Source organism: Sprattus sprattus (genome assembly GCF_963457725.1).
Source record: "Sprattus sprattus genome assembly, chromosome: 5".
In the NCBI taxonomy this organism is placed as follows: domain Eukaryota; kingdom Metazoa; phylum Chordata; class Actinopteri; order Clupeiformes; family Clupeidae; genus Sprattus; species Sprattus sprattus.
Window position 1 is genome coordinate 8,142,281 of NC_137924.1, and position 15,734 is coordinate 8,158,014.

General features: G+C 44.6%; 2 protein-coding genes across 2 annotated transcripts in view; both read right to left on the reverse strand.

The window, feature by feature from the left end:
• The window catches only part of LOC308365639 (high affinity choline transporter 1-like), a gene marked incomplete at both ends in the record, with an annotated part of 303,102 nt that overhangs the window by 26,480 nt on the left and 260,888 nt on the right, over nucleotides 1-15,734 (reverse strand). The gene's annotated exons all lie outside the window — the stretch shown is intronic.
• The window catches only part of LOC308365638 (ephrin type-A receptor 6-like), a gene marked incomplete at both ends in the record, with an annotated part of 138,677 nt that continues 124,687 nt past the window's right edge, over nucleotides 1,745-15,734 (reverse strand). Inside the window, 9 exons of the mRNA XM_080839126.1 lie at nucleotides 1,745-1,859; nucleotides 2,029-2,178; nucleotides 2,423-2,616; nucleotides 3,520-3,669; nucleotides 4,616-4,825; nucleotides 5,796-5,857; nucleotides 11,012-11,197; nucleotides 11,681-11,806; nucleotides 15,290-15,360. Of these exons, the coding sequence (XP_080695252.1) occupies nucleotides 1,745-1,859; nucleotides 2,029-2,178; nucleotides 2,423-2,616; nucleotides 3,520-3,669; nucleotides 4,616-4,825; nucleotides 5,796-5,857; nucleotides 11,012-11,197; nucleotides 11,681-11,806; nucleotides 15,290-15,360 (1,264 nt within the window). The remainder of the gene's footprint in view (nucleotides 1,860-2,028; nucleotides 2,179-2,422; nucleotides 2,617-3,519; nucleotides 3,670-4,615; nucleotides 4,826-5,795; nucleotides 5,858-11,011; nucleotides 11,198-11,680; nucleotides 11,807-15,289; nucleotides 15,361-15,734) is intronic.

A 15,734-nucleotide genomic window follows, 5' to 3' on the forward strand; every position in this document is an offset into this window, starting at 1 on the left:
GTCATGTTCGCACCCACACTTCGCCATCCAAATCAGTCCCGCGCCGCACTCTTTTGGGCCAGGACCCACGGCCCCCACAGCACTCCCGCGGCAGTGCAGGCCAGTTCAGAAAGAACTTTTTGCCTTTTCTGTCCACCAGAGGGAGGTATCAGACCTAAGGTTAACCTTCAGTTGACATTACATGGGCATCTGTATAAATGTACTTTACAGAACATATTTCGCATGGGAATTTAATATGACTTAATTATACCTTAATTTTAATGATTTTACTGTGACAAACTAATGTAAATGATGCATTTAGATGGTAGTCATGTCACCACCAGAAATGTTCACCTTTATTTGCAAATAAATATTCTCATAATCCAGCACTTACAGTGTGTAAGATCTACAATGTCTCTTTGGAAATCATAGAAAAATAAAATGCAAGACTTATTTGTACTTTGTACAAAACAACTAGCAGTCTCCTTTTGCTCAGCAGTGACATGCTGCCAAACAATGTCCTCACCCTGCAGGGTCCGCTACCACAGTTCAGAGACCTTGAATTTCTCCCGCAGTGAGTGAGCTCCTGCTGTTGAGGAGCAGAGGTATGTAGGTGTTCTTCTTATCCATGAAATGTGGTGGTCATCTCTGGGCACGTGTGGGGTTATGGCACAGCACACCTCCTCTTCCGTTGGGGAGGTGGGGCAGGATGGGGGCATAATCTCAGTTTTGGATGTATTCCAAAATGGGCATCTTGCTGCCTGGCTTCTATTATTTTGTCTCCTACGCGGTTGTTTTCTGTGATGGGGGAGGACCGCATAGGGTGCCCAGCTGTAGTGCAGTCGTATGGATGACTAAACACAACTCTCCCACTCGAAACTTGTTTGCTGACATTATTTTCATTTCTAATTTCCAGATTATGTATACATGACCTTCTATATATGGACAATTAGATCTCATTACTGCACATTACATATCCACAAGGGGAGAGCTCCATGACTACAGCAAACACTGTGTGTTGCCGTGACTACTACACTCTGCACAGCTGCTGGCTGAGGCCACTGTTCTACGCTCAACGTCCATAGCTAAAAAAGAAAGTGTACGGCACTCAGTTTTCCCTCCCATATTTGTCACTGAAACTGCATATATTGCTGATTTAAATAAGAAAATAAAAATAACAATTACTAGGGCTCTCACATACAGGACTGCACATATATAAATATATTTAGATTATAATTGATAAAAGGACTATACACTTCAAAGTCTTTAACATTCTTCAACATCATCTCTCCTTACTTTTCAAGTATAAGCAAACCAGAACGTCTGGGGTCAAATAAATCAGCGAGATGCTTCATGATGTTTCCTTATTGAACCCTAAAATAATGTATAACGGACAATCCCTCCGATTGCACATCTGTTAGCAGCTACGTGGTCACAAAACATGGAGAATAATTGTAGATTACGTTCTCAAATCTACAGTTCTAAATACTGATACTGTTGCTTGGTATAGACATACTTTTTTACTGCAAACAAGGCTTACATTTTTCCTTTTGACATGCCAGTGTGCCATAGTTCAGGCTCTAGTGTCTGTCAGAAGCTGCTGGATGTAAACAAGCAGTCTTGGTAATTGGATGTGCACACTTGAAGTAAGCAAGCCAGTCAGTCCACTGTGTGCAGGAAAAGTGCCGCCTTGCACCTGCGAGCAACGTAAGTCTGCTTGTGAGGAAGATGGCTGAGGCACAGGCTTGTATTGTTTTTCACAATCTTATACATGGAATCCCTTGTCTTGAACTTGAAGCAACTGCAGTCTCAGTGTCTGTATACTGCTGACTATCCGTCTCTGGTGTCCAATCAGCGTAACTCCAATTTGCCTGACATCTCTAGGAGAGAGCAGACAGAGAAAAACATTAGTCTGTGTTCAGAACACACTGAGCGTAGATCAGTTTGTTAGATTACACAGAGTAATGTAAATGACTGTACAGAGCCCACTGAGCGCAGATCAGTTTGTTAGATTACACAGAGTAATGTAAATGACTGTGAGGTACTCACTCAATGCTCATGGTGGTGACAGAGTCCAGTGTGCTGAAGCCGCCAGCCAGAAAGTTGTTTTTGTATTGGCCCATTTTGATGGAGTCCAGCCAATCACTGATGGAAATGAACATTGGGTAATCAGGAACGTCTCCTGGTGACTCCGGTAAGCTACAGAGACAAGGGAAAGTAAAAGTGGGTTTTTCAAAAATTGGACATCATTTTTACTTTTCTATAAACTCCCGATACAGTTGTGTAACCAGAGGTTCAATTAACACATACATCTCTACTGTAAAAAGAGGCACTGGGAGAGAGAAAGACAGAGAAAACACCATAAAGAATCCTGTCAGCAAAGTGATTAGAAAGACACAGAGCGTGGGAGAGCGTGGGAGAGTGGGGGGTTGGAGGTACGTACCCCTGGATGTCCTCCACTAATGTAAGCAGGCTGCTGGGGTTGCGGATGAGCTTGTCTAGGAAGCTGACGATGTCTGTGAACTTGGGCCGATGGCTCCTCTCCTTCTGCCAGCAGTGTAACATGAGCTGGTGCAGCGCCACGGGGCAGCCCATGGGCGCGGGCAGCCGGTAACCCTCCTCTATGGACAGGATCACCTGTGGCCACACGCCAAAACACACGCACGTCAAAGTGCCGGAGTGATATCTGTGCAGTTATCTGGGGTATTTTGGGGCAATTACTCTGGGCAGTAATCCAATTCGTAATACTACGGTTTTGTGGTAATGACACCCTTGCCCTGACAATTCTGTCTCAATTATAAAAGCCTTCAGGCATTTTCAGCAGCAGTACTTGTGTTTTTATGCAGTTTCTCCCCTCCACTGTAAAACAGCCTGGTTGGCATGGCCTCTGGGCGATTAAGCTCCAGCCTCCTGTCAGGAGCTGGCCTCACCAGCCTAGCCTATCAGCTGGACCCAGATGACACCGCTGCTGTCTGTGTCAGGAGGAAGTGGCAGAGATCTGCTGGCCTGAGTGTGGCCTCTGTTCCCCTGCCACTGCTGCCAGCAGCAGAAGGATTGGGGAGGGGTGAAGGAGGGCTTTGTCTGTGAAAGCACCTCCAAGCAATTCCTCAGCATGTTCAAATCCTCTTGAAACTGCAGCCCCCTGGGAAAAACTCTGGGGGGATCAAGGACAGGCTTTCCCTGCTGGCTAAGAGGCAGACCGAGCTCTGCACCTTTAGCTTAGGACACTAGGGCCATGGGGTTAGGAAGCCAGGTCCCAACAATATCACTTTAAAAGTGCAGTATATAATGTATAGTATAGTATAATATAGTATAGTATAGTATAGTATAGTATAGTATAGTATAGTAAAGTATAGACAGTGTTGCCATTTGCATTTTATCAGTGCTGTAGATTAGATGAATACTCTGTAATATCATTGAGTTGACCTACGTATGTCACTCAAACTGTATTGAAACATCTCCACTCGATCGGTCCTACATGAAATGAATTGTATTACACAGGATTTTCAGTTGCAGCAAAATGAACCCGCTTGAACTCACATCCTGGTTGGACATCTCCCAGTACGGTCGTTCTCCATAGGACATCACTTCCCACATGACAATGCCGTAACTCCAGGCATCACTGGCTGATGAGAACTTCCTGTAGGCGATGGCTTCTGGGGCAGTCCACCTTATGGGGATCTTCCCTCCCTGCAAATGCAAACAATGAGTATAATAATTATGCATCAGGTCTGTGGAATGATGTCAACTCTAAGGAGCTTAGTCTGTTTTGTTTGCCTACACCTGACACTTTGACAAGATATGCTCACTGGTTTCGGACCCTACAACTTTAATTCATTCATTTTTTTGATTACCTTTCATGTCAAAGGCTTTAGAGAGTACAAAACAAACATTAACTGTTCTGTTAACTTTCTTGGACATATTTTATGGTTATGTATTAGTACACACTACCGATGCTTGGTATGTACACATGAGAAAAAAAACAACAGCTGTAACCACGTTCTCCTCTTATTTGAGATTATCCTGGTGGTATGTAAGAAGATTGCCTTTGCTGTTCAAGCCCCTGAAAGCTTTACCAGGAGCTGGAATTGGTGTGTCCTATCCCCCCTCCATTCCTTCCACATGAGGGCAAAGTCGAATCACAAGTCTTAAATCCTTCACGGCTATCTTCCAGTCGGACCAAGACAGCCAGCTCTGTCTGCAAACTGAGATTTCTGTCATGCAGAAAATGGCTTATGGACCCTCCGAATGCAATATATCCCACACCAGTGACCAAAAGAATAGAGGTCACGCAAGTGTCAGCTGGAGTAGAAAAAGCTGAATCCAACTTTCCACTGTGGACTGGAAGACAGCTGCCAGCGAAAGAAATGCCTCGGGTGCAATGCATTTCACAGACAAGTCAAATAGAGCCGTTAGTCACACAGCACAACAGCTGACATGACTCTGGGCTGGGCATTACACATGCCTTTTATACGATGTGTTGTAAATAATAAAAAAGCAAGGGCTCAACCGTACGAGGATGCCACCCATACATTTAAAAAATCCTTACGGCTATATTTGTGGATATGCTGCTGCCGGTGTGACCGTGGTTGATAATGAGGCCGAGCGTCTCACGGACGGACGACGTGATACTTACGGTGGTGGTGTAGGCAGCGTCTGGGTCGTCCTCCAGCACCCTGGACAGGCCGAAGTCGGACACTTTACACACCAGGTTGCTGTTGACCAAGATGTTCCGGGCCGCCAGATCTCTGTGGACGTAGCCCATGTCGGAGAGGTATTTCATGCCAGAGGCGATGCCACGCAGAATACCCACCAGCTGGATGACGGTGAAGTGGCCATCATGCTTCTAAGGGTCAAACAAAAAGACGAGGTCCACTCACATCCCTGACAAGTGGCACTAGTGAACAACACATAATACTACTGAAAGACACAGCAACTGTAACAGGACATACCACCCCATTATAAACAATATGGCATTGCAATCAACAGAAATATAGAGTGGAAGACATTTAGGAACAATGATGTCCTTTTTTTACTTCATGGTATTTCAAGGCGGTGATGCTGAAAAGGATTTGTTTCTTGTCGAAAGAATCAAAGCATCTTTCTCCCCCTTTTTAATGTGGACGGCTTTGACACCCTGCTGTTTCAATCAAAGCTCTAAGAAAACATGTGAAATTCCTGTCTTCATGTTGCACTTGGCGCTTCCTCGAGCCATCTGCATATGACAAAGCTGTGATTGGGATGGTTGCAGGGGGCACGGGGGTGTGCAGACAATCACATGGCAGATCGGTGCTATCTCGTGTGAAAATGGCCTATTTATATCTCTGGTGCACAGATTCACAGAGAGAGGAGGTTCAAAGGAATGTCTTGGCACATTATGAAATCAGGTGACTGTGAGGCTCATCACCAGAAGCACAAGACAAAAAGACATTTCATCCGTGTGCAGAAATACTGCAGGTCTCAAAGACAGCTTTATTTTGAGGAACGGACCCTTCAATGGAGGATCCATCTCTTGTTGCACACTAAAGTACTGCTTCTTAAAACAAAACTATTCTTTAAACAAGAATGGGAGCATTAAGAGAATGCAAACCTCCACCTTGTGACCTTGACCTTTGACCTTGACATCTGAAAATGTAATCAATTATTGCCATTATATTACCCAATCTCCCCACAAAGTTTGATGGAAATCGGTCCATGCTTTTCTGCGTAATCCTGCTAAAAAACAAACAAACAAACAAACATACAGGGGCGAAAACATAACCTCCTTGGCGGAGGTAACAAATGAATGGGCTTGGATATTTCAGACATATACTCACTCTCAGGAAGGAGTCTAAGGAGCCATTCTCCATGTACTCGACCACGATCATGACCGGCCGGCCTGCAGAGAGGAAGCACACAGAGCGGATGACTTGCATCTATCATCTCTCCAGTGTTTTCAGCGCCAGACACATTCACTGCTTTGGCTGCGCAGCGTGACGCGCAAGACATAAAGTTCTGACAAATTCATTCGCGCAAATCCCAATTGTCCAGGGGCTCTTCATTTCTTTTTCCTTCCTAAAAAGTTCATACAGTATTCTTCCTTCCCCTGAGTCCCTTGTTAATCCGTGTTCACCAGCCCAAGGTTGAAAACGGGTTCAAACTCCCTCGCATAAAAGTTAATAGGCGATTAGCATGTCATCTTCATTGGCAGCTATGTGCTTGATGAGAGTGTAATCCAGTGCTGGATTAAAACACTTTTTTAATTAGTGTGCACTCCTATCCCCACCCTGGGCTGGCCCGCGGAGGTGGAGGAGGTAGAGGGAGGACCTGACGTCCATCTCCCGGGGTCATGTCACAGGCTAATCCCCCTCCGACAGTCTCAGTGGACGGCTGCTCTCATTACTGGATTACATGCATTACAATGCAAGGATGTATAGCCTGCACTAGGGGGAGATAAGACACTGGGGAGAAGGAGAGGAGGGAGCTGGCCGTGTGCCCTGATGAGCATCGGCTCCTTTTTCCAAAAACGGAGCTGCGCTTTGAAATTAGAAATATATTCCTTGTATCTCCAAACCATTACATTTGTGGATATGGTCTGGCTGGGAAATTGGAAATATTTTTGTAGGTCCTACTTTGCATATTAGTATGGAATGACGAGTTGGATAACAATTATAATTTGTCATAACTTTGATACGGTAAAAAAGTCTTATCTATAACATCATGGTGTACGGTATTCCAGTTAATGCCTTGCTTTGAAAGAGAAAGGCCTGCAGATCATCTCTCCTTAGCCTAGTCATGGGATGCTTCTTGTCTGACATCATTTCATGTGAATTAATGAGATTACACATGATCAGAGGCCCCACTGTTCAGACTGAAAATGCATTTCACACTACGGTCTCCAAATAAAATAGAGCTGATTGATTTTGGCTTTGCTATGTTCGACGCTGTTTAATGCGACATTCTGTTTACACTTCAAAATACCCAGCTAATTTAGATAATTGGCAAAACAGACTGGCAATAATCAAACCCCTGCGGTGCCTTTAAACTCATGAATAACAAATCACAGACAAGAGAGGGACCGAGACAAAGGAAGAAAAAAGAGCCTATCCTCTCTTCTTTCACTAGGCTCGCCTAAATCATGTGCATTATGTGTGCCTAGTACGACAGTGGTGTCGGCTGACAGGGGGGTAGCGATAGCGTTTGTGTGTGTCTCTGTGTGTGTAATTTAAAAGTAAGTAATCTTTACTTTTTACTTAAGCAGGATTGTTGATGTTGTACTTTTACCTTTACTTTTATTTTCCTTGGTACTTGTACTTTTACTTAAGTACTAAACTTCAGCACTTCCTCCACCACTGTGTGCGTATGTAGCACAGTGGTTCCGGCTGGCAGGGGGGTAGCGTTAGCGTTAGCTGGAGAGCTGCAGCTGGGTGCTGGGTGGCTAATACATAAAAGGAAGGGTTGTGTGTGTGTGTGTGTGTGTGTGTGTGTGTGTGTGTGTGTGTGTGTGTGTGTGTGTGTGTGTGTGTGTGTGTGTGTGTGTGTGTGTGTGTGTGTGTGTGTTCTGGATGCAGCTGGGCGCTGGATGGCAGACAACTGAAGCTGCTATTACTCCTCCACTCAGCCGAAGCAGGTGAAGCTGAGTGGACCCTGCTCCTGATTGGATTGCCTCTATCAGCTTCTTGGCAGAACATCTCCCTCCCTGGGCTTGAGAATGAATCCCAACACCTGTATAGCATACTGGCCTCAGTGCTCTCGCCACACACACACACACACACAGACACACACACACACACACACACACACACACATGAACACACACACACACACATGAACACACACACACACACATATGAACACACACACACACACACACACACACACACACACACATGAACACACACACACACACATATGAACACATATGAACACACACACACACACACACACACACACACACACACACACACACACACACACACACACACACACACACACACGAACACACACACAGACACACACACACAAACACACACACACACACACACACACACACACACACACCGTTAGGATATATGCTCAAAAATATTTGCATTCCCCTTTAACCTACAGTATGTCGGGCCTGAGGCTTTTTACATTGGAAACAGTGTGTGGCTAAAAGTCTGAACAAGTTGAGAGATTTTATCTCCTCGTCTGAACAGATGTTCCGCCTGATATTCTGTTATTACTGTGCAGAGCAAACTACTGTGTCTTTAGTCAGGCAGCTACAAAATATCAATGACAACTTTTACTGAGGGGTTTTTGAAAAGTTCTGACATACTGAAAGTATGTTCACACAAACAGGTGCAAATCTAAAAGCATTGCGTATTTCTTGCTGCACAGGTAAAACAGAGATGCACTTCAGTACCTGCGTGTCTTAATTGGTCTCCGAAGAGGTTGAAAGGTACTGGTATGTGAAGGGAACAGATGGGTTTAGTATCTAAGAAAAGGAAGGGGTTGCAGAAGGATGCCAAAGCAAGTTTTTCTTTTTTCTCAGAAAAGAAAAAAACACAGAAGAGGTGTGAAAAAGTGCCCGTGTATAGCTGTTAGAAGAGAGAAGAAACTCACAAGTTAACTCACAACAGGGTAGGTGATTGAGAGAAAGAACGACGAGAGTGAGAGAGAAAAAAGGGGAAGAGATAGAGAGACAGGCCTGAAGGAAGAAGAGAAGCACAAAGGGAGAGTAGGTGAGGCGCGGGCTGTGCTGAGCAGTACCCAGCAGATTGGCGACGCCACGCTACAGTGGCCGTGCGCGTGTGAGGGCTGCTGCTGTGCACTGTGCCGTGAAAGGCCGCCGTGCCGCACCGTGCCGCCACGCTGCCAGCGCCGTGGCATATGGAGCGATGTGACAGATGCCACTGATGACTCATTCTGTGTGTCACATGCAGCTGTCCCCTGATAAGCACACTTTCCTCGTGTCGAAACTAAAAAAGGTGCCTTGTATTTGCTGAGTAGTCCTTCAGGATGGATGGGGGAAAGGGTATGCACACACAAATAGATCTGGAATGTAATCTCAAGTCTCCACGCGAGCTATGCTGAGTGTTTTTCTAATGGAAAAAGGGGAGAAAACCTTGCCAAAGCTTTCAGACTTAAACTCGTTCCGAAGCTCAGGCACTGACCCGCCTTCCCCTCCGTGGCCCTGGACATTGGCAGCCTCTCTAAAGCAAGTCTCAGATGTGCAGAGGGGAACCTTAGATGCCCCCTTCTGGCTTCCTTCCTGCCTCCTTCTTCTGCTGTTTAGATCTCATTTTTCTGAACTTGGAGTGACGTGGGAAAGTGTCTCAAACGCAAAACAAAGCGATTACTGCCTCTTGGTAATGACTGCAGTCACCGCTGCTCTTGCCAACGGGCTGCACTGAAGTGCTAATGGATTGAAAAGACCAATATTATTTGTCACCCGGAGGGGGGAGAGATCAATTATTGTCCCTGTGCCATCAAAAGCAAGATATATTACCTTCTGGCAAAACAATCAGCCTATTTATCTCATGAGAGGGGCTTGGTGCACCTCTGATTTCTGCAGGGTTAAGAGGTGTTCCTCTAATGAAAAAAAAAGAACAGTCCTCTGCAATCTGAGTGGTTCATGCTTGACTAAGCAGTTATTTATCATCCCCAGTAATCCCTCACCCTTGTGTTCCATCGTTCTGTGATTATCTGGACCTCCTCTGCTCCGCTCCCTGCTCAGGTGACTGGCGCTTTCTCAGCTTGATTGATAACACAAACACAGTCATAATTGAAACAGATGGCTTCGTCAGAGAGCCCGTGCTTATTTTTTACAAGAAGGGGAGAGGAGGACCTGACGGGAATTTTTAAGGGATTCTCATCCCGACCAATTCTCCGTACAAATCACATTACAGACCCAGGTTCACACTTGAGGGAACCCACTTTTGATTAGGAGAGGAGCAGTCATTATCCTTTGGGCCATGCTTTACAGTACGCCAACTGCTTAGCTGCCAATAACCCCATTGCCACAATAACTGATATACAAGGAAAGGACCTAAAGAGGGCTTTTGTTTGCGAGTGAAAGTGGCTCTTGAACGGCGCGGCGGCGTCTTCATCGAGCAGGGCTCTCTGCAGCCTCGTCATGCATCAGTAAAGCTCCTTTGTTGCTCTAAACGACGGGAGAGATTTATTTATTTATTAATTCCCTCCGACACCCCCAACAGACATGTGACAGCTCTTCTTCCCCAGCTTTCACATCTAGAGACCTCTGGGACTCCATCCCCTCCCTTCTCTCTCTCTCTCTCTCTCTTTCTTTCTCGCTCTCCCTCCCCATCTCTCTCTGTCCCTCCCTCCACTCACAGCAGGTGTGAGTTGAGGCTGAAATAGCAGCAGGCTGGATGGTTGGACGGATCTAGAGACGGGCTGTTCTGATCACTCAGCTCAGCGCCTTTGTTGCCTGGAAGCTGTTTACTAAAAGGTCTATATCCCTCGTCCGGGATATTTTTATTCTTGAGTTTTCGTCTTAGAGACATAAAAAGAACAACCATGGAAACATTGAACCCTTTTCTAATATTATTGCTGAGGTCTTCTAGAATAGAATCATATATTCCATTTGTGCATCAATGTTTTTAGTTAAGCAAAATGTACAAAAACATCAAGGCATGTCAGACAACTTAGAAAAGTCTAAAAGGCCTTGGACCTTAGAGTGTGCATAGCAGGGGAGGGGGTGGCTAATATTCTAAGACGGACCTCATCTGCAATGATAAGGAGAAGGATACCAAGAAGAATCCTTGCAGACCTTGCACTGGGGAACTGGCCGCACCTCCGTGGAATGCTAATGTGGATCTGCACACTGAGACACTGCTGGCTCCACACAGGCTCTCTCGCCTACCTACCTCACAGGGGGGTTGCTGTGTGTTAGAAAGGTGCTTCTAGAAATAGCCCTAACTTAAGCAATATAGTAAGCTTGCTTACGCAATATAGTACGAGTGCGAGTGGGGTAGGTAAGGGATATTCCCACGGGTGGTGTTCGGCCGTAGCCACCGAGGCCAAAGGTGCTTCTAGCAACAGCCCTTACTTTTGGTGACCACGCCCTCCAGCCGGATGATGTTGGGGTGGTCGAACTGTCCCATGATGCTGGCCTCCTTGAGGAAGTCCTTTCTCTGTCGCTCCACGTAGCCCCCCTTCAGAGTCTTGATGGCCACGGGGATCTCCTTCTTCCCGGGGGTCCGCAGGCGCCCGCTGCACACCTCCCCGAATTCACCTGTCACACACGTCACCATCTTTCAGTCACAGCCACCTCCAGACGGCTGTCAAAAGCCCACTCCACTCGCACTGTAATGGTACCAGACTGTTCTGGGTCAGTCATGACTATAAAGGAGTAAACTGCCATAGCACACACAATCCACTAGATGGCAATCATGGAACTTGATGCAGTACACGAGGTATACAGTGTTTGATGGCTTTGATGGTTGAAATGTAATCGAAGTGCAATATTTGTCGTAGGATGTCTCAAAGTGTACTCCGTTTTTTGGAGAAAAACATCAAGTTAATTTAGATTTGTAAGATATGCGTTAAACAAGCAGCAGAAAAAAATACAACACGTTTATAGCTGTCTTTGTCTCTAAATTGAAATCCGGATGTAATCTCTGTCAGACTATGCCGCAGGATAGAAAGCCTCACATCATCAGAGAGGTATGAACACATTCATCTGGGATTCATGGCCCAGGGGGCTCAGAAAACCCACCTGCTCCAATCACGCGCTCAATGCGAATGCGTGAGGTGTCGATCTCTTTGGCAAACTCATGCACAGCCTGGGTGGGATCCTCATAGGTGTCGGGATCGATGTACGTCTTGATGCCGGGGAACGGCCCTGCAGAGGAGGCACAGGAAATGGACACGCGTTAGAGAGGAAATACTGATGCCTGTGCTGTTACTGAAGGTATGCTCTACAGTACAAGAATGAATATTATCAATCAAAAAATATAACAAAAACAAACTAAACTCATCATTTTAATTTGAAGGAGTACTGATACTGATGCTGATACTTAAATACTGATGCCTGTGCTGTTACTGAAGGTATGCTCTACAGTACAAGAATGAATATACAATGACTGAATATTATCAATTCAAAAATATAATAAAAACAAACTAAACTCATCATTTCAATTTGAAGAAGTGTTCGGGGTGGTAGTGACAGCCATACTGTCCATCTGGGCTAGTGTAATATCCCTTTTTAATACAACATTATACAATAAAGGAAAACAATTGCTAAAAACAAAACAAAAACATGTTGTGTATTGTGTATTGTTAGACCTCCATTGGAATCTAAAACTGAAGGAATTCACTTTTGCAGCTCTCACTTCTGCGATTTCAACGACTTATTGGTGACTGAAGAGGCATTTCTCCTTCCTGTTCTATCTCTTGCTATGTAATAACACACAGCTGGTTAGGACTCTTTCTGTCTCTTGCTGTGTAATAACACAGAGCTGGTTTGGACTCTTCCTGTTCTATCTCTTTCTATGTAATAACACAGAGCTGGTTAGGACTCTTTCTGTCTCTTGCTATGTAATAACACAGAGCTGGTAAGGACTCTTTCTGTCTCTTTCTATGTAATAACACAGAGCTGGTTAGGACTCTTTCTGTCTCTTGCTATGTAATAACACGTAGCTGGTTTGGACTCTTCCTGTTCTGTCATTTTCTATGTAATAACACAGAGCTGGTTTGGACTCTTCCTGTTCTGTCATTTTCTATGTAATAACACGTAGCTGGTTTGGACTCTTCCTGTTCTGTCTCTTGCTATGTAATAACACAGAGCTGGTTTGGACTCTTCCTGTTCTGTCATTTTCTATGTAATAACACAGAGCTGGTTTGGACTCTTCCTGTTCTGTCATTTTCTATGTAATAACACGTAGCTGGTTTGGACTCTTCCTGTTCTGTCTCTTGCTATGTAATAACACAGAGCTGGTTAGGACTCTTTCTGTCTCTTGCTATGTAATAACACGTAGCTGGTTAGGACTCTTTTTGTCTCTTGCTATGTAATAACACAGAGCTGGTTAGGACTCGTTCTCTCTCTTGATATGTAATAACACAGAGCTGGTTAGGACTCTGAGGTGCAGGTCCAGTGAATGGCCTGGAAACAATGAGCTTGGAAGCCAACACAACGCCCTAACTTTACCCCAAGTGGACTGAAATCTGCCTACTGCCCACTAGTTTGTAATTGCTTCATGTCTGGGTGAAGGGCAACACGGCTCAAAAGAGTGATTAGTTCCTCTATTTGTAAATATGCCTTTAAGATTTCTCTGCTCTATTAAGGGGCAGTAATATGGCTGTTGGCGTCCCTATGGAATACTGATATGACTCAGAGCTGCTACTTTGACTTTGGCTGTGTATTCCTGATGTGGGGATGTCAGCTGTTTTCTGCCAAGTCTGAATAAAACTAATTGCAATGCATTAGCGCCTCTCGCAGCCATGCCAAATCAGGCAATGAATAATACATAATAACACACATGATGGCCATCTTTCTCCAAGACTGCACAGCCACACACATGCACAAACATGACATTAGTCAAATAAAATAACCAAAATAACCATTTTCAATAAATATCATAATGATGGGTTATCATCACTGTAACAATAAAAGGAAGTAATACAATCTAAAAATCTGTTTAGCATCAAAGGAAACTTTTTTGTCTGTTACACAATATTCTGGTCAAGTCAACACTAAAAGTAGGGTAAAAACAAAGACAGGATCATTGGTTTGATTCCCAAGAAGCTCACCTGAAGTCATTTTGGATCAGAGTGTCTGCTAAATAACTGTGTGTAAATGTACATAATATGAATATCAATTGCGTTCAGATGGAATATAGTAATGGAGCCTGACACCACAACCAGAGCTTTTGTTCAGTCCAGTCTCTCAAGTGCTGCCCTTGCCAATTCTGATGTGGTGTGTCAAATTTGCAAATATGCTGATGGTGCTTGCCATTACCACTAGTCCTAGCCACTCTCAAAAGATGGCCCCTTGTGTCTGTCAAAGTGTGCTGGCATTTATTCATCTCTAGCCTAGTCACCCCAGTCTCATTAAGTAGCCCAGGTCCCATCTGATCAACCCATGTGGCTGTTCAAACACATTCGAAAACAACACTCTCTGTAGCCATCGCAGCTCATTAAGGACATATATATATATATGATATATAGATACGTTGGATGGTTTGGACGCCTCAAGTAGCGGAAGCTTTGGCTCTCAAGAGATCAGTAACTTATTCAGAATACAAAACACTGTTAGGTATCATTATATCTTGTGCCTTTGACGTTGTAAATATTTATAAAAGTATTAAATGGGTAATATGAAAATGTATCAATACCCCAAAACATCCCCTGCATCCCACACACAGAATATAGACAGCTAATTCTGACGGTGAGTGGAAATAATACTGCTGCCAATGGGATCTGTTGTGACTAACCAAATGGCTACGAAACACAGACCTTGGACCTGTTGTGACTAACCAAATTTAGTTCGAAACGCAAGTTGGGGAGGAGATGTGACGAATTTGCTCTGTCCCTTTCATATCAATCACTTTAATTCCCACTTCATTCAGACTCAGTTCTGCTCATCATCTGCAGCGCGGCTTTGGCGCGTGCTCTTCTGCGTGATCAAATCACTGGCAGAGGGGGTCAAGACCAAATAGTGCTAGTGAGAATAAGAAGGGCTGAGAGAAATTTCACTTGAAATGTGGCTATTTGCAGCTGAATGGTGAGGAAAGACTTGAGCTGAATGCCTGTGGGAGGGGACTGAGTGGACCAGGTGAAGTGCAAAACGGGAGGTGACACTTGGGCTGCACACTTGGGCTGATTTGTTTACTGCCTTTAGTGAAGAACATGATTTCAAGACTGCTCTAGAATTCAGACATGTAAGGCACCAACAAAGAAAAAACTAACAAAACAACAAATGGAACTCCTTTAAACTTTTAACTTTGTACTACTTGGAGTTTTAGATTGGAATGAAAGGCATGCAAATCCCAGATGCCCCAGCGGGAACGGCTGTCATTCACTGAGAGGCTGTCATCCTGACAACCAGTGTTTGAGTGGAGCGTGGGATTGGAATTGCTGTTTTGCTTTTTTTTTTCAGGAAGTATTTTTTTTGTTATTCATCACTGAGCATAACTCTAAAGACCTAAAACACTTCTATTTGAATCTCTATTTGAGTAGAGTAAGGAGGTGCTGAGCCATTTTTCTTTGAGATTCAGAGTGAGTTGCTCTGTTGGAAATAATGTCTGCCAGATGAGTCATGTCTAATATAAGCTCAGTAGGGCTGTGTGTGTGAGTGAAGAGGCTTTCTGGGCAGAGAAACACTCACCGTGGCCATTCTGATACTGAGCCCTCCGCTTGTCATCCGACTTCATCTTGGCTTTTATGTACCACTGACACCTGCCATAGAAAACACACGCCAGAAAAATATCAGCCATGACACTCCATCAAAACACACACGGACACTACACTGCCACTGATAATCATCCCGAATCTGGAAAACAAATCCTGGTTCCTTTCAGGTGACAGACTCAGACTGTCACTGCTCTCCTCCATAATCTTTTGGCTACAGATTTAATCAGTGGGTGAATGGAGACACTGAGGAAAATGGAGGGATACAGGACCCTGTAACAACAACGCATTCAAAAACAAACTTCTGTGAATGGGAGTGTTGTTTGCACTGTGGGCTGAATCTATAACAGAGCTGCAGGGACACACTGATGGAAAAAGGCTTTCAGACGGAGCACCATTTCCATGTCCTTGGTTAGTGCTCT